Genomic DNA, 20,149 nt, shown 5'->3' with positions numbered 1-20,149 from the left:
CAACAGCAGCACAACGGCGTGGTGGTGGTGGAGGAGCGTGGCAATCCTGCAGGGCTTCGCCAAGCACCGCGGGAGAGGAGTACTTGTGACAGGGGGAGGGCTGCGCCAGAACTTCGTCTGAAGCTCCCATGCGTCTCCCCACTATATATAGAGGTGGAGGGGCTGGTTTCTTGCACGCCAAGTCCATTGGGGCGTTGGCCAAGGTGGGAGGAAAGAAATCCCATCATTTCCTTCCCCGCCGATTGTTATCCCTCCTTTTTAGGGATCTTGATCTTATCCCTTCGGGATATGATCTTATTCCTTCTAAGGGGGGATCTTGGTGCGCCTTGACCAGGGGTGTGGGGCCTTGCCCCCACTACCCACGTTCATGTGGGTCCCCCCATGCAGGTGGGCCCCACTCCGGAACCTTCTAGAACCTTCCCGGTACAATACCGAAAAATCCCGAACATTTTCCGGTGGCCAAAATAGGACTTCCCATATATAAATCTTTACCTCCGGACCATTCCGGAACTCCTCGTGACGTCCGGGATCTCATCCGGGACTCCGAACAACATTCGGTAACCACATACAAACTTCCTTTATAACCCTAGCGTCATCGAACCTTAAGTGTGTAGACCCTACGGGTTCGGGAGACATGCAGACATGACCGAGACGTTCTCCGGTCAATAACCAACAGCGGGATCTGGATACCCATGATGGCTCCCACATGTTCCACGATGATCTCATCGGATGAACCACGATGTCAAGGACTTAATCAATCCCGTATTCAATTCCCTTTGTCTATCGGTATGTTACTTGCCTGAGATTCGATCGTCGGTATCCGATACCTTGTTCAATCTCGTTACCGGCAAGTCACTTTACTCGTTCCGTAACACATCATCCCGTGATCAACTCCTTGGTCACATTGCGCATATGATGATGTCCTACCGAGTGGGCCCAGAGATACCTCTCCGTTTACACGGAGTGACAAATCCCAGTCTCGATCCGCATAAAACAATAGATACTTTCGGAGATACCTGTAGTGCACCTTTATAGTCACCCAGTTACGTTGTGACGTTTGATACACCCAAAGCACTCCTACGGTATCCAGGAGTTACACACTCTCATGGTCAAAGGAAGAGATACTTAACATTGGCAAAGCTCTAGCAAACGAACTACACGATCTTTGTGCTATGCTCAGGATTGGGTCTTGTCCATCACATCATTCTCCTAATGATGTGATCCCGTTATCAACGACATCCAATGTCCATAGCCAGGAAACCATGACTATCTGTTGATCACAACGAGCTAGTCAACTAGAGGCTCACTAGGGACATATTGTGGTCTATGTATTCACACGTGTATTACGATTTCCGGATAATACAGTTATAGCATGAATAAAAGACAATTATCATGAACAAGGAAATATAATAATAACACTTTTATTATTGCCTCTAGGGCATATTTCCAACAGTCTCCCACTTGCACTAGAGTCAATAATCTAGTTCACATCGCCATGTGATTAACACTCACAGGTCACATCGCCATGTGACTAATACCCAAGAGTTTACTAGAGTCAGTAGTCTAGTTCACATCACTATGTGATTAACACTCAATGAGTTTTATGTTTGATCATGTTGCTTGTGAGAGAGGTTTTAGTCAACGGGTCTGAACCTTTCAGATCCGTGTGTGCTTTACAAATCTCTATGTCATCTCCTAGATGCAACTACCACGCTCTATTTGGAGCTATTCCAAATAACTGTTCTACTTGGAGCTATTCTAAATTGTTGCTCCATTATATGTATCCGGTCTCTCTACTCAGAGCTATCCGGATAGGTGTTTAGCTTGTATCGACGTAACCCTTTACGACGAACTCTTTTACCACCTCCATAACCGAGAAAAATTCCTTAGTCCGCTAGTTACTAAGGATAACTTTGACCGCTGTCCTATGATCCATTTTTGGATCACTCTTGTACCCCTTGACTGACTCATGGCAAGGCACACTTCAGGTGCGGTACACAGCATAGCATACTGTAGAGCCTATGTCTTAAGCATAGGGGACGACCTTCGTCCTTTCTCTCTTTTCTGCCGAGGTCGAGATTTAAGTCTTAACTTCGTACCTTACAACTCAGGCAAGAACTTCTTCTTTGACTGATCCATCTTGAACACCTTCAAGATCATGTCAAGGTATGTGCTCATTTGAAAGTATTATTAAGCATTTTGATCTATCCTTATAGATCTTGATGCTCAATGTTCAAGTAGCTTAATCCAGGTTTTCTATTGAAAAACACCTTTCAAATAACCCTATATGCTTTCTAGAAATTCTACATCATCTCTGATCATCAATATGTCAACAACATATACTCATCAGAAATTCTATAGTGCTCCCACTCACTTCTTTGGAAATACAAGTTTCTCATAAACTTTGTATAAATCCAAAATCTTTGATCATCTCATCAAAGCGTACATTCCAACTCCGAGATGCTTACTCCAGTCCTTAGAAGGATCGCTGGAGCTAGCATACCTTTTAGCATCCTTAGGATCGACAAAACTTTTCTGATTGTATTGCATACAACCTTTCCTTACGAAAACTGGTAAGGAAACTTGTCTTGACATCCATCTGCCAGATTTCATAAATGCAGCTAATGCTAACATGATTCCGACGGACTTTAAGCATCGCTACGAGTGAGAAAATCTCATCGTAGTCAACTCCTTGAACTTGTCGGAAAACACTTCGCCACAAGTCGAGCTTCATAGATGGTGACATTACCATCCACGTCCGTCTTCTTCTTAAAAGATCCATTTATCTCAATGGATTGCCGATCATCGGGCAAGTCCATCAAAGTCCATGCTTTGTTCTGATATATGGATACTATCTCGGATTTCATGGCTTCTAACCATTTGTCGGAATTCGGGCCCACCATCGCTTCTCCATAGCTCGTAGGTTCATTGTTGTCTAGCAACATGACCTTCAAGACAGGATTACGTACCACTCTGAAGTAGTACGCATCCTTGTCATCCCACGAGGTTTGGTAGTGACTTGATCCGAAGTTTCATGATCAATATCATAAGCTTCCACTTCAATTGGTGTAGGTGCCACAGGAACAACTTCCTGTGCCCTGCCACACACTAGTTGAAGAGACGGTTCAATAACCTCATCAAGTTTCCACCATCCTCCCACTCAATTCTTTCGAGAGAAACTTTTCCTCGAGAAAGGACCCGATTCAAGAAACAATCCATATTGCTTTCGGATCTGAATTAGGAGGTATACCCAACTGTTTTGGGTTTCCTATGAAGATGCATTTTATCCGCTTTGGGTTCGAGCTTATCAACCTGAAACTTTTTTCATATAAGCGTCGCAGCCCCAAACTTTTAAGAAACGACAACTTAGGTTTCTCTAAACCATAATTCATACGGTGTCATCTCAACGGAATTACGTGGTGCCCTATTTAAAGTGAATGTGGTTGTCTCTAATGCCTAACCCATGAACGATAGTGGTAATTCGATAAGAGACATCATGGTATGCATCATATCCAATAGGGTGCAGTTATGATGTTCGGACACACCATCACACTATGGTGTTCCAGGCGGTATTAATTGCGAAACAATTTCCACAATGTCTTAATTGTGTGCCAAAACTCGTAACTCAGATACTCATCTCTATGATCTTATCATAGACATTTTATCCTCTTGTCACGATGATCTTCAACTTTACTCTGAAATTACTTGAACCATTCAATAATTCAGACTTGTGTTTCATCAAGTAAATATATTCAACATCTACTCGAATCATCTGTGAAGTAAGAACATAATGATATTCACTGCATGCCTCAGCACTCATTGGACTACACACATCAAAATGTGTTACTTCCAACAAGTTGCTATCTTGTTCCATCTTACTGAAACCGAGGCTTTTCAGTCATCTTGCCCATGTGGTATGATTTGCATATCTCAAGTGATTCAAAATCAAGTGAGTTCAAACGGTCCATTTGCATGGAGTTTCTTCATGCATATATACCAATAGACATGGTTCGCATGTCTCAAACTTTTCAAAATGAGTGAGTCCAAAGATCCATCAACATGGAGCTTCTTCATGCATTTTATACCGATATGACTTACGTGGCAGTGCCACAAATAGGTGGTACTATCATTACTATCTTTTGGCATGAACATGTGTATCACTACGATCGAGATTTCAATGAACCATTCATTTTAGGTGCAAGACCATTGAAGGTATTATTCAAATAAATAGAATAACCATTATTCTCTTTAAATGAATAACCGTATTGCGATAGACATAATCCAATCATGTCTATGCTCAACGCAAACACCAAATCTCGATGGTAGAGGGAGCGTGCGATGCTTGATCATATCAACATTGGAAACACTTCCAACACATATCGTCAGCTCACCTTTAGCTAGTCTCCGTTTATGCCGTAGCTTTTATTTCGAGTTACTAACACTTAGCAACCGAACCGGTATCTTATACCCTGGTGCTACTAGGAGTACTAGTAAAGTACACATTAACATAATGTATATCCAATATACTTCTATCGACCTTGCCAGCCTTCTCATCTACCAAGTATCTAGGGTAATTCTGCTCTAGTGACTGTTCCCCTTATTACAGAAGCACTTAGTCTCGGGTTTGGGTTCAACCTTGGGTTTCTTCACTGGAGCAGCAGCTGATTTGCCGTTTCATGAAGTATCCCTTCTTGCCCTTGCCCTTCTTGAAACTAGTGGTTTCACCAACCATCAACAATTGATGCTCCTTCTTGATTTCTACTTTCGCGGTGTCAAACATCGTGAATACCTCAAGGATCATCTTATTTATCCCTGATATGTTATTGTTCATCACGAAGCTCTAGCAGCTCGGTGGCAATGACTTTGGAGAAACATCACTATCTCATTTGGAAGATCAACTCCCACTCAATTCAAGTGATTGTTGCACTCAGACAATCTGAGCACAAGCTCAACGATTGAGATTTTCTCCCTTAGTTTGCAGGCTAAGAGAATCGTCGGAGGTCTTATACCTCTTGACGTGAGCACGAGCCTGAAATCCCAATTTCAGCCCTCGAAACATCTCATATGTTCCGCGATGTTTCGAAAACGTCTTTGGTGCCTCTACTTAAACCATTTAACTGAACTATCACGTAGTTATCAAAACGTGTATGTTCGATGTTCGAAACATCCACAAACGACGTTTGGGGTTCAGCACACTGAGCAGTGCATTAAGGACATAAGCTTTCTACTGTTCGCATAATCGCTACTATCAAATTTCAACTATATTTTCTCTAGGAACATATCTAAAACAGTAGAACTAAAGCGCGAGCTACGACATAATTTGCAAAAGGTCTTTTGACTATGTTCAGGATAATTAAGTTCATCTTATGAACTCCCACTCAGATAGACATCCCTCTGGTCATCTAAGTGATTACATGATCCGAGTCAACTAGGCCGTGTCCGATCATCACGTGAGACGGACTAGTCATCATCGGTGAACATCTTCATGTTGATCGTATCTACTATACGACTCATGCTCGACCTTTCGGTCTCCGTGTTCCGAGGCCATGTATGTACATGCTAGGCTCGTCAAGTTAACCCTAAGTGTTTTCGCTGTGTAAAACTGTCTTACACCCGTTGTATGTGAACGTAAGAATCCATCACACCCGATCATCACGTGGTGCTTAGAAGCGACGAACTGTAGCAACGGTGCACAGTTAGGGGAGAACACTTCTTGAAATTGTTGTAAGGGATCATCTTATTTACTACCGTCGTTCTAAGCAAACAAGATGCATAAACATGATAAACATCACATGCAATCAAATAGAGTAGTGACATGATATGGCCAATATCATATAGCTCCTTTGATCTTCATCTTCGGGGCTCCATGATCATCTTGTCACCGGCATGACACCATGATCTCCATCATCATGATCTCCATCATCGTGTCTTCATGAAGTTGTCACGCCAACGACTACTTCTACTTCTATGACTAACGCGTTTAGCAATAAAGTAAAGTAGTTTACATGGCGTTCTTCAATGACACGCAGGTCATACAATAAATAAAGACAACTCCTATGGCTCCTGCCGGTTGTCATACTCATCGACATGCAAGTCGTGAATCCTATTACAAGAACATGATCAATCTCATACATCACATATATCATTCATCACATCCTTTTGGCCATATCACATCACATAGCATACCCTGCAAAAACAAGTTAGACGTCCTCTAATTGTTGTTTGCATGTTTTACGTGGCTGCTATGGGTTTCTAGCAAGAACGTTTCTTACCTACGCAAAACCACAACGTGATATGCCAATTGCTATTTACCCTTCATAAGGACCCTTTTCATCGAATCCGTTCCGACTAAAGTGGGAGAGACTGGCACCCGCTAGCCACCTTATGCACCAAGTGCATGTCAATCGGTGGAACCTGTCTCACGTAAGAGTACGTGTAAGGTCGGTCCGGGCCGCTTCATCCCACAATACCGTCGAAACAAGATTGGACTAGTAACGGTAAGCATATTGAACAACATCAACGCCCACAACTACTTTGTGTTCTACTCGTGCAAAGAATCTACGCAATAGACCTAGCTCATGATGCCACTGTTGGGGAACGTAGCAGAAATTCAAAAAATTTCCTACGTGTCACCAAGATCTATCTATGGAGAAACCAGCTACGAGTAGAAGGAGAGTGCATCTACATACCCTTGTAGATCGCTAAGCGGAAGCGTTCAAGTGAACGGGGTTGATGGAGTCGTACTCGTCGTGATTCAAATCACCGATGATCAAGTGCCGAACGCACGGCACCTCCGTGTTCAACACACGTACAGCCCGGTGACGTCTCCCACGCCTTGATCCAGCAAGGAGAGAGGGAGAGGTTGAGGAAGACTCCATCCAACAGCAGCACAATGGCGTGGTGGTGGTGGAGGAGCGTGGCAATCCTGCAGGGCTTCGCCAAGCACCGCGGGAGAGGAGGAGTACTTGTGAGAGGGGGAGGGCTGCGCCAGAACTTCGTCTGAAGCTCCCATGCGTCTCCCCACTATATATAGGGGTGGAGGGGCTGGTTTCTTGCCCTCCAAGTCCATTGGGGCGTTGGCCAAGGTGGGAGGAAAGAAATCCCATCATTTCCTTCCCCACCGATTGTTATCCCCCCTTTTTAGGGATCTTGATCTTATCCCTTCGGGATATGATCTTATTCCTTCTAAGGGGGGATCTTGGTGCGCCTTGACCAGGGGTGTGGGGCCTTGCCCCCACTACCCACGTTCATGTGGGTCCCCCCATGCAGGTGGGCCCCACTCCGGAACCTTCTAGAACCTTCCCGGTACAATACCGAAAAATCCCGAACATTTTCCGGTGGCCAAAATAGGACTTCCCATATATAAATCTTTACCTCCGGACCATTCCGGAACTCCTCGTGACGTCCGGGATCTCATCCGGGACTCCGAACAACATTCGGTAACCACATACAAACTTCCTTTATAACCCTAACGTCATCGAACCTTAAGTGTGTAGACCCTACGGGTTCGGGAGACATGCAGACATGACCGAGACGTTCTCCGGTCAATAACCAACAGCGGGATCTGGATACCCATGATGGCTCCCACATGTTCCACGATGATCTCATCGGATGAACCACGATGTGAAGGACTTAATCAATCCCGTATTCAATTCCCTTTGTCTATCGGTATGTTACTTGCCCGAGATTCGATCGTCGGTATCCGATACCTTGTTCAATCTCGTTACCGGCAAGTCACTTTACTCGTTCCGTAACACATCATCCCGTGATCAACTCCTTGGTCACATTGCGCATATGATGATGTCCTACCGAGTGGGCCCAGAGATACCTCTCCGTTTACACGGAGTGACAAATCCCAGTCTCGATCCGCATAAAACAATAGATACTTTCGGAGATACCTGTAGTGCACCTTTATAGTCACCCAGTTACGTTGTGACGTTTGATACACCCAAAGCACTCCTACGGTATCCAGGAGTTACACGCTCTCATGGTCAAAGGAAGAGATACTTGACATTGGCAAAGCTCTAGCAAACGAACTACACGATCTTTGTGCTATGCTCAGGATTGGGTCTTGTCCATCACATCATTCTCCTAATGATGTGATCCCGTTATCAACGACATCCAATGTCCATAGCCAGGAAATCATGACTATCTGTTGATCACAACGAGCTAGTCAACTAGAGGCTCACTAGGGACATATTGTGGTCTATGTATTCACACGTGTATTACGATTTCCGGATAATACAGTTATAGCATGAATAAAAGACAATTATCATGAACAAGGAAATATAATAATAACACTTTTATTATTGCCTCTAGGGCATATTTCCAACACATCATTCTCCTAATGATGTGATCCTGTTATCAATGACATCCAATGTCCATGGTCAGGAAACCATGACCATCTATTGATCAACGAGCTAGTCAACTAGAGGCTTACTAGGGACGTGTTATGGTCTATGTATTCACACATGTATTACGACTTCCGGTTAATACAATTATAGCATGAACAATAGACAATTATCATGAACAAGCAAATACAATAATAATCATTTTATTATTGCCTCTAGGACATATATCCAACAAGTGTCTATGTCGGTTTCAATCATTTTAGAGAAACTATAGTTTTTGATGATGCTCTCATGTATGATGAAACATGTGCGTCCTTCAAGTGGTCGTTTTAGGCCTTTCTAATATCTCACAAAGGAAAGGGGCCTAAACCATTCTATATAGATCAAGATGTTGCAATGGGAAAGGTCATTGGGGAAGTGTTTGCAGAAGCATGACATGGATTACGCACCTTTCACATTATGCAAAATGTTGTCAAACATTTACATGAATAGAAGGGTGAAGAGGAAAATGAAGAAAAGAAAAAAGAGAAGAAAAGAGAGAAGAATGAAGAGAAGAAAATATAGGAGAATGAAGAAACACGTATTCTGTCAGATTTTAGTGCGTGCATGTTTGAGTACAAAGACATTGCCGATTTTGAACAGAAGTCTGACCTTAGGAGGAAAAACGTGAGCAAGCAAACAATTGAGTGCAGTTGCTGGATGTTTGATAGAATTGGAATATTATGTGGCCATGCTCTTAAAGTTCTTGATTTGATGAATATCAAGTCACAACGGCATATCATGTGTTAAAGCGATGGCCAAGAGAAGTACGGACTGGAATTGTACAAGACAACATGGGAAGAAATATAATCGCAAATCCAAATATGGATGCCATTCTTGGATATCAAAATATGCCCCTCAAATTTCAAATTTTGGCACATCGAGCAGCCAACTTTCAAGAATGCATCTTGTTACTAGACAACACACTTGACATCCTTGATAAACATATTGAAGAAAAAATCAATGGATGTACAAGAATAGAACTTGCAAAACAAACACATACTTCATTTATTCTTATAAGGTTGCAAAGATTACAGTCCTCAACATCATGCCGGTAAAATCAGGGACCTGTCAAGAAAAACAACCATACAGGGTTGTAGTCGCGAGGCTCTAGTATGCGCCTCGCGACGGCCAGATCCCGAAGACCAGACATTCCTAAGAGGAACCGCAAGAAAAAAGCAACCCTACATGACACCACACACACACTAGAGAACAACACACAGCACCTCAACATACTGACAGACCCAAACTCAATAACAATATCAATATCAACCAGACATGTCAACAGACGTTCCAGGATCAGCAACCCTGGAGACCAGCCACTGGAGCTGGCGCCTGCAACTTCTTAACCATGAAGCAGTGAAAAAATGACACTGGACACTAGAGCAACCTAAAAAACCAGTATGGTGTGGCTATAACGGCAAGGACCGGTGCCTGGATGGAAGGGGCAGGATGCCAGTGATGGCAGCCAGATGCTCAAAAAACAGATCACATCCTGAGGAGTGATCTGTGAAAAAACGAGCACTTGGCCAAAGGCGCCCTCCAAAAAATGACCGGTCCCTGAACAAAGTTCAGAAGCCCATCCCAGCTCATGATGAGCCGAAAAACTGACTAATATGGGTTTGACGGTTGCGCTGCTAGAGACGTATATCTGCATATGCAGGCGGCTGACCCAGTAGACGAGCCCCACCAGCAATGAACCATCTTGTCTGCCTAGGCGAGAATGTCGCACCACCAGAGCTGCTTCTCCAGCGATGCAATGTTGTGGTTGCCAATCATGTTGCAGTACTGAAGATTGAGGCCCTCCAACTTACCCATGCTGCCCAAGAACTGCACGCTCACCTGTGTGACCTTAGAGCAGCCAAACAGCGAGAGGGCACGGAGCTTGAAGTGATTTGCGGACGCCAGGCTTGCAACACCGGAGTCGCTGACCATGCAGTTAGAAAGATCAAGCCCTGCAAGCTCAGTGCAGTTCTCAGAAATACAGAAGAGGCTTGCATCTGTTATCTTGCTGCAACCCTCGAGACTAACTTGCTTAACAGATTTTCCATGTGCCTTCACCAGGGAAGAAACAGCAACATCTGTGATGTTCTTGCAACCACTCAAGTCAACCTTGACCAGGTTACCCTCGGAAGAGTTTATCAACGGAAGAAGCCCATTGTCAGTGACCTCACCAAGACCACTCAGGTCGACTTGCTCCAGCTGAGGGCAGATCATACCGACTACGGCCAAGCTTGCATCAGTGAAACCTGGGCAATCCTTGATTGTCAAGAAACGAAGTGATTTGCAGACAGGAAGTTGTGCAGGAGCAGAACAGACATCCTTGACACCTGTGCATTTCACCAAGGAGAGAGCCCTGAACTTATGGCTGCAGTTGATAAGGCAGGCCAGAACACCAACAAGAGTAACCCTGTTGCACTCTTCAAGCTGCAGGTTTTCCATCACCTTTGCCGATTCTATGAAAGCCTTAAGACCAGCATCCGACACATGTCCACACTTCCTGAGGCAAAGCTGTTTCAAGCCTGGGCAGAACTTGGCAATACAAGTGATAGCAAGATCAGTGACCCCAAGGCAAGAGGTGACACTCATGCACCTCAACTTCTGCAAGCCGGCGGCATTGGCCATCACCCAAAAACCCCTCTCACCAACAGCAGCAAGGCGAGCAAGTGTAAGATCCGTGACGGCCTTCCCATAGTACCCAATCACGGCAAGCGAAGCATCTGTGATGTTCAATCCCTGGAGACGGATCTTGGCCAGTGATGCGGAAGCGGAGCACACGAGGCTAGAAATGCCCTGGTCACCAACGTGCACACAGTTCTTGATGCTCACAGCCTGCAGCTTCAAGCAGCACCGGCCAATCGCCCTCAGGCCCTCGTTGCCAACGCCGGAGCAGGCCTCCATGGTCAGAGACACCAAGTTGGGGCACCCCTGAGCAATAGCAGCAAGGCCCTTGTCTGTGATGAGCGGGCAAGAAGTGATATCCAGACGCTCCAGCGAGGGGCACCCGGCGGCGATCTCAGCGAGCCCAGCGTCGGTCACAAGTGGCACGTCCCACAGCGCGAGGGAGCAGAGGTTAGGACTGCCGCGGGCAACGGCCAGGAGCCCCTGGTCTGTGACCCCACGCGTCGGGTGGCTCCCACGGATGGCGAGCTTCTCCAGCCCGCGGCGGGATCCAGCAACAACAGCCATGGCGGCGAGGCGGACATCGGTGGCCTCGTTACCCTCGAGAACCCTCTCGACGGAGGGATCTGCGGAGGAGTCGTCCGTATCCTCCTCCATGACGAACTCCTCGTTGAGATCGGGCAGGGACGGGGCGGCCGCCGCGGCATGACCGAGCTCGGAGACCCGAATGCTGGCGAGGAGCGCGAGCCAGCGGCGGGAGACGCACGCGGAGTCAGCGCGCTCGCGGCCGCCGGGCAGGCGGCGCAGGACCTCGAAGAGGCACTCGTCCGGGAGCAGGTCCAGGGACGGCTGCGGGGGCTGCCTCTGCTTCTTGCTGGCCCTCATGCACTCGGCCGCCGCCGCGGCGACCGCCGACGCGGCCACCAGAGAGCGCTTCCGCTGCTGAACCACCGCTCCGCCACCGCGGCAGAACATCCCGGAAAGCTCGGCCGGGGCAGAGACGAGGCACCCGCCATCTGATTGTGTCGAAGAACACACCATCAGGGACACGCAAGAACAAACCTTTCCTTGCAAGGAACCACGACTAAAACAACAACCCGACTCTCTTCGGGGGAAAAGAAAAAAGAAAAACATGAAGGGGGTCTCTCTCTATCGCTTACCTCCGTATGCGTGGAAGGCAGGCATGCCGAATCGCCGGAGAAGGAAGAGATCCCTTGGAAGAAGAAGAGCACGACCAAGAAGAGAGCCGCCGCCGCCGCACGATCCGAGCCGACGGAGAAGGCCTTAAGCATTTACAGGCGACCACCGCCGGAGGGGGGGGGGGGGGGGGGGGGGGGGGGGAGGAGACGGAAGCCGAACCCTATCGCCGCTGCGACAGGGAAAAAAGAGAAGGAGGAGAGGGGAGAGGAGAAGTCTGTGACAGGAGGGAGGAAGGGGAAAGCGCGAGCTGAGGCGGAGTAGGGAAGAAAGAGACGGAGTAGGTGGGAATTGAATAATCGGCGCGAGGGACAGAGACGGGAGGCGGGGGCCGCCCTTGGCGCTCCCAGGGGACAAGTTGCGCTGGCCGGAGCTGGATGCACTGAACCTGCACTGTACTCGTGTGGGCGGATGGAGTGGAGGGGATTGGGACGGCCGGATGGGGTGGGTGGGTGGATCACTCGTTCGTGCCGCACATACATTGCACATGCACGCGTCTTCGTCTTGCCTGTTTGGTTCGGCTGTGAATTTCTAAAATCAGTTGTAAAAAATCTGCTGTGGAAAAACAGCTGTGGAAAATCTGATGTGAAAAAGATGTAGGTCATTTGGCAAATCAGCTGATACAGTTTTTTTCAGATTTTGGCTCACAGCGGAATCAGATTTTGAAAAGCACGTCCTGGTCTGCTTCCGCTTTTGGTTTAAATTTTGGCAGCGGATTTCTAAAATCGGATTCTGCTGGGTTCGTCGTTTGATTCAGATTCTGCTGCGCGGCAGCGAAATCCGTCAATAAAAGCTAAACCAAACAGGGCCTTGGTCTTCCTATAATGGAGCTGCGATTCTTCTCCTCTACTTTTCGTTTCCTTTTTCACGTTGCGCTTGGAGAACGGAGGTGAGGGGAATTCCTGTTCCAGAGCGTGAACACAACACGTGGAGATAGCAGATCCAGTTACCCAAGATCGTCTTTTTAATCCCTTGCTTTAAGGCATCTCCTAGCATTCCATAAACTTTCTCACGTATGTGTGCCGGTCATCCAACGCTATACATGTATGAAATTGGATCCTTTAACATTGAAAAGGAAAGTTAGAGAAGCTATACTATCCTAATTTTTCTTCTTTCTATCTATATAATTAAGGTTAAAACGACTTAAATTAATTTGCAAATCGATGATCTGTTGTGTACATTATAGTAATTACATATAAATAAATTGATGATGAAATAAAATTAATTTTAAATTATTTATATCTATAGTAAATATCAACAGTAAACAACATGTTAACTACCTACTAACAGTCCCTAACTTTTCTTTTTCATTTTACACTAGGCTAGTACTGTAGCACCGTGAATTTCCTTCTCTATGTTAGAGGATCCGCTTCCTACGCGTATATTTCAAAACAACCACTCCTCGTCGATTTTGACGAGCTCGCCGTCAAGGTGACGGCAACGCCCAGCGGTTGTCTCTGCGGCGGTGATGGAGCGGTCGAGGGCCCACGTCATGGTGAGGGTCGGGTCATCGTGGACCCATTCCAGCGCTGCGTCGGACTTCGTGAACGCGAAGCGGCGGGGGGTGTTGCGCCGGTCGTATCGTGTCTGCTGCCTCGCCGCTCGCTCCTCCTCGAAAACGACGGTCCTCGAGCCCGAGGGACCGCTGACACAGCTGATATGCCTCAAATGTATCTATATTTTTTTATTGTTAAATGCTATTATATTATCATTTTTGTTTGCTTTCTATGTCATTTATATTATTTTTCTAAACTAATCTATTAATTTAGTGTCCAGTGTCAGTTTCTATCTTTCCGCATGTTTTTTGTTTCGCAAAAAAACATAATATACCCCTAGAAGATTCGGGATGAGGCAAGAAGACCCACGAGGGGGCACAAGCTACTAGGGCGCGCCCAGTGGGTAGGGCGCGCGGGGGTGGCCCATGGGCCCCTGGTGCTCCGTTCCTTTATTTCTTGGCTTATAAATACACATATATTCTGAAACCCTCATAGCGAGATCCGAAACAATTTTATCATCGCTGGAAGTCTTTATTCTGACACGATCCCATCTGGAGCCCTGTTTTGGCACTCTGTCGGATGAGGGAATCATTGAGGAGGTCATCTTCATCAACCCTGTTGCCTCCATGATGATGTGTAAGTAGTTTTTTTAGGACCTACGGGTCCATATGGGTAGCTAGATGGCTCTCCTCTCTCTCTCTCTCTCTCTCTCTATCTATCTATCTATCTATCTCTCTATCTTCAATACAATGATCTCTTCGAAAATCTATTTGATGTAATTCTTGTGGCATGTTTGTTGAGATCCGATGAATTATGGATAGTTTTATAGCTTTATATTTCTCTCCGGCATATTCATCTATTTTGGCCAAGTTTCATTGATTTATCTTTAGTAGAGAGGTGATTTGTAGTGGGTTCAATCTTGTGATGATCTTGTCTAGTGACAGAAGGACAAATGCATGTATTGTGTTGTTGCCACTAAGGATAAAACGACGGGGTTTGGTCATATCAATTGTTCTATTCCTGTCTACATTATATCATCTTGCTTATTGCGATACTTTGTTTCTTATGAACTTAATAATTTGAGATGCATGTTGGATAACGGTCTTGGGATGGAGTAATAGTAATAAATGCAGTTGGATTAACAATCTACTTATCACAGATGTAATGCCTATGTGTGGTTATTCCATTACTGATCATAGTTATAATTTGCGCTATTCGGTCGATTGCCCAACAGTAATTTGTCCATCATGTCACTATATGTTTTCAAGAGGGATGTCACTAGTGAACCTATGGCCCATGGGTCTATCTTTCATCAATACAAAAAACACTACAATTGATTTCTCTTACTATTTTTCCGCACTGCCTATCACTATTTGCTTTTAATCTTGTAACTAGCAAGAACAAGGGGATTGGCGACCGCCTTTGCCTTTGTTGGGTGTAAGAGAATTATTTGTTTGTGTGCAGGTATTGCTAAAGTTGTTAGCTTAGTGACTCCTACTGCTTCGATAAACCTTGGTTTTTAACCAAGGGAAATACTTTCTTCTACTATGATACATCACCTTCCTCTTCAGGGAAACCCAACAACTCCTACAAGAGTAGTAGAAGAATTTCGGGTGCCGTTGCCGAGGAGTCGTCATCTACGAAATCAAGTGCCTCCACACAAACACCATTTATTTGCTTGTTTTTGTTTTCTTGCCTAGTTATGCTACCTTTATCCTTGACACGTTGAAAACTAAATAAAACAAAGGATATGGAGCCACTTAAATTCCTTACTACTGAAGCTTTCTACTTGGATAATCTTCGATCCATTTGTGCTCGTGCTAGAAATCCAACTAGTTGAGCTGATGAGAAATCATTAGAAGAGCATGCTTACTTTGTGCGCCATCGCTTGTCTCAAAAAGGGAAACACTTGAAGGATCAAATTAATATGTTATATATATTGCTATGCTTGGAATTTGTGCTCTATATATGATTTCACTTGTTTTATAAAAGACAAAAAACACCTTCCCTTTCAATGTGAGTTTGATGATAATAAGATCCTAGGTTCCTATGCTAATGATGTTTATGGTTACTATGATATTGAGCAAATTAAGGAATTTCTTCCTTTTAAGGATGCTTATGAAGTTGGTTCTTTGCTTGAAAATATCATGGCACTCCTTAAAAATCAGAAAAATTTGCTATACTTAAATATTGCTATGAAAATTATGATTGGACGTGATGCCCAGATAATTAGACTACACTAATACACTGCTAATGATGCCACGTCACCTCTGTCACTATAGTTAATCTCAGGATAGTTCAAAACCGATTCAAATTCAAAATTGAATTAAAGGCAAACAACAAAAGTTTTCAAACTTTAGAACTAAAATGTCCGAGTTGTGCCAAGTAATGCAAAGTTAATTGTGGTGAAGAAACCCCACTTTTATAAAATGTTTTAATACTCTAAAATGATTAAAACAGTAGTTGAAACGATTAAATAAGTGCCTTTGATATTTTATTAAATGATAAACTATTTATTTTTTAGGCAGAACTGTTTAGGGTAGTGGGTTATTTTGAAACACTATTTTTGAAGCTATTGTCATATTTTACTAAACTAAAAATAAAGTGTAACTAAAATAAAATAGAAAAGAATAAATGAAAGAAAAAGAAGAAATAAAAAAAGGAAACCTCCCTCCCCTGGGCCAACCGACCCAACAGGCCCGCCCAGTCGGCCACTCCCTCAGCCAGGCCGGCCCACCCCGCACCTCCCCTGGCCTATATGGCCCCCTTGCTCCCCCCTGAAACCATAAAACCGCTACCCCGACGATCCCCCTCACTCCTCCCAGTCCCCCCTCGATCTGGATCGGGGATCCACCCCGACGACCACGCCTCGCGCCTCCGACGATCGTGCCCCGCACCTCTGACGACGGCGCCCGTCCCCGATGGCGCCCCGCCCCGTCACCGGACCTCCTCCTCGCCCCTCCTTCTTCCTTGCACGTCGCCCGCCCATGGCCTTTGCCTCGTTGACGCCATCGCCGAACGCCACCACATCACCACGCCGTCACCGTCGCATCCCCAACCTCCTCGACCATATATCGATCTTTACGTCTCGACCATTTCGAGACTCCTCGTCATGTCCCCAATCTCATCTGGGACTCCGAACTCCTTCGGTACATCAAAACACATAAACTCATAATATAACCGTCATCGAACTTTAAGCATGTGGACCCTACAGGTTCGAGAACTATGTAGACATGACCGAGACACGTCTCCGGTCAATAACCAATAGCGAAACCTAGATGCTCATATTGGCTCCCACATATTCTACGAAGATCTTTATCGGTCAAACCGCATAACAACATACGTTGTTCCCTTTGTCATCAGTATGTTACTTGCCCGAGATTCGATCATCGGTATCTCAATACCTAGTTCAATCTCGTTACCGGCAGGTCTCTTTACTCGTTCCATAATACATCAACACGCAACTAACTCATTAGTTGCAATGCTTGCAAGTCTTAAGTGATGTGCATTACCGAGTGGGCCCAGAGATACCTCTCCGACAATCGGAGTGACAAATCATAATATCGAAATACACCAACCCAACAAGTACCTTCGGAGACACCTGTAGAGCACCTTTATAATCACCCAGTTACGTTGTGACGTTTGGTAGCACACAAAGTGTTCCTCCGGTAAACGGGAGTTGCATAATCTCATAGTCATAGGAACAAGTATAAGTCATGAAGAAAGCAATAGCAACAAACTAAACGATCAAGTGCTAAGCTAACAGAATGGGTCAAGTCAATCACATCATTCTCCTAATGATGTGATCACGTTAATCAAATGACAACTCATGTCTATGGTTAGGAAACATAACCATCTTTGATCAACGAGCTAGTCAAGTAGAGGCATACTAGTGACACTCTGTGTGTCTATGTATTCACACATGTATTATGTTTCCGGTTAATACAATTCTAGCATGAATAATAAACATTTATCATGATATAATAAAATAAATAATAACTTTATTATTGCCTCTAGGGCATATTTCCTTCAGTCTCCCACTTGCACCAGAGTCAATAATCTAGTTCACATCGCCATGTGATTTAATACCAATAGTTCACATCACCATGTGATTAACACCCATAGTTCACATTGACATGTGACCAACACCCAAAGGGTTTACTAGAGTCAATAATCTAGTTCACATCGCTATGTGATTAACACCCAAAGAGTACTAAGGTGTGATCATGTTTTGCTTGTGAGAGAAGTTTAGTCAACGAGTCTGCCACATTCAGATCCGTAAGTATTTCGCAAATTTCTATGTCAACAATGCTCTGCATGGAGCTACTCTAGCTAATTGCTCCCACTTTCAATATGTATCCAGATTGAGATTTAGAGTCATCTGGATCAGTATCAAAATTTGCATCGACGTAACCCATTACGACGAACCTTTTTGTCACCTCCATAATCGAGAAACATATCCTTATTCCACTAAGAATAATTTTGACCGCTGTCCAGTGATCTACTCCTAGATCACTATTGTACTCCCTTGCCAAAAACAGTGTAGGGTATACAATAGATCTGGTACACAACATGGCATATTTTATAGAACCTATGGCCAAGGCATAGGGAATGACTTTCATTCTCTTTCTATCTTCTGCCGTGGTCGGGCTTTGTGTCTTACTCAGTTTCACACCTTGTAACACAGGCAAGAACTCTTTCTTTGACTGTTCCATTTTGAACTACTTCAAAATCTTGTCAAGGTATGTACTCATTGAAAAACTTATCAAGCGTCTTGATCTATCTCTATGGATCTTGATGCTCAATATGTAAGCAGCTTCACTGAGGTCTTTCTTTGAAAAATCTTTTCAAACACTCCTTTATGCTTTGCAGAATAATTCTACATTATCTTCGATCAACAATATGTCATTCACATATACTTATCAGAAATGTCGTAGTGCTCCCACTCACTTTCTTGTAAATACAGGCTTCACTGCAAGTCTGTATAAAACTATATGCTTTGATCAACTTATCAAAGCGTATATTCCAACTCCGAGATGCTTGCACCAATCCATAGAAGGATCGCTGGAGATTGCAAATTTTGTTAGCACCTTTAGGATTGACAAAACTTTCTTGTTGCATCATATACAACTCTTCTTTAATAAATCCATTAAGGAATGTAGTTTTGTTTATCCATTTGCCAGATTTCATAAAATGTGGCAATTGCTAACATGATTCGGACAGACTTAAGCATAGATACGAGTGAGAAACTCTCATCGTAGTCAACACTTTGAACTTGTCAAAAACCTTTTGCGACAATTCTAGCTTTGTAGATAGTAACACTACTATCAGCATCCGTCTTCCTCTTGAAGATCCATTTAATCTCAATGGCTCGTCGATCTTTGGGCAAGTCAATCAAAGTCCATACTTTGTTCTTATACATGGATCTCATCTCAGATTTCATGGCCTCAAGCCATTTCGCGGAATCTGGGCTCATCATTGCTTCCTCATAGTTCCTGGGTTCGTCATGGTCAAGTAACATGACCTCCAGAACAGGATTACCGTACCACTCTGGTGCGGATCTCACTCTGGTTTACCTACGAGGTTCGGTAGTAACTTGATCTGAAGTTACATGATCATCATCATTAGCTTCCTCACTAATTGGTGTAGTAGTCACAGGAACAGATTTCTGTGATGAACTACTTTCCAATAAGGGAGCAGGTACAGTTACCTCATCAAGTTCTACTTTCCTCCCACTCACTTCTTTCGAAAGAAACTCTTTCTCTAGAAAGGATCCATTCTCAGCAATGAATATCTTGCCTTCGGATCTGTGATAGAAGGTGTACCCAACATTTTCTTTTGGGTATCCTATGAAGACGCACTTCTCCGATTTGGGTTTGAGCTTATCAGGTTGAAACTTTTTCACATAAGCATTGCAACCTCAAACTTTAAGAAACGACAGCTTAGGTTCCTTGCCAAACCATAGTTCATACGGTGTTGTCTCAACGGATTTAGATGGTGCCCTATTTAACGTGAATGTAGCTGTCTCTAATGCATAACCCCAAAGCGATATGGTAAATTGGTAAGAGACATCATAGATCGCACCATATCTAATAAAGTACGGTTACGACATTCGGACACACCATTACACTGTGGTGTTCCAGGTGGCGTGAGTAGTGAAACTATTTCACATCGTTTTAACTGAAGGCCAAACTCGTAACTCAAATATTTTACTTCTGCGATCATATCATAGAAACTTTTATTTTTGTTACAATGATTCTCCACTTCACTCTGAAATTCTTTGAACTTTTCAAATGTTTCAGACTTGTGTTTCATCAAGTAGATATACCCATATCTTCTCAAATCATCTGTGAAGGTCAGAAAAATAACGATACCCGCCGTGAGCCTCAACACTCATCGGACTGCATACATCAGTATGTACGATTTCTGACAAGTCTGTTGCTC

General features: G+C 44.4%; 1 protein-coding gene across 1 annotated transcript; it reads right to left on the bottom strand.

Annotated features, from left to right (window-relative positions):
- Positions 1-9,370: 9,370 nt before the first annotated feature.
- On the bottom strand, positions 9,371-12,391 carry LOC123127290 (EIN3-binding F-box protein 1). The gene is made up of 2 exons (XM_044546939.1): positions 12,173-12,391; positions 9,371-12,028 (listed from the first exon to the last, which is right to left on the bottom strand). Exons 1-2 carry the CDS (start codon positions 12,195-12,197, stop codon positions 10,104-10,106), a joined length of 1,950 nt encoding a protein of 649 aa, XP_044402874.1. The 5' UTR covers positions 12,198-12,391; the 3' UTR covers positions 9,371-10,103.
- Between the last annotated feature and the right edge of the window lie 7,758 nt (positions 12,392-20,149).

This window comes from Triticum aestivum, chromosome 6A (assembly GCF_018294505.1).
Source record: "Triticum aestivum cultivar Chinese Spring chromosome 6A, IWGSC CS RefSeq v2.1, whole genome shotgun sequence".
Lineage (NCBI taxonomy): Eukaryota > Viridiplantae > Streptophyta > Magnoliopsida > Poales > Poaceae > Triticum > Triticum aestivum.
Note: the sequence above shows the minus strand (reverse complement) of the source record. Positions and strands in the feature narration are given on the sequence as shown.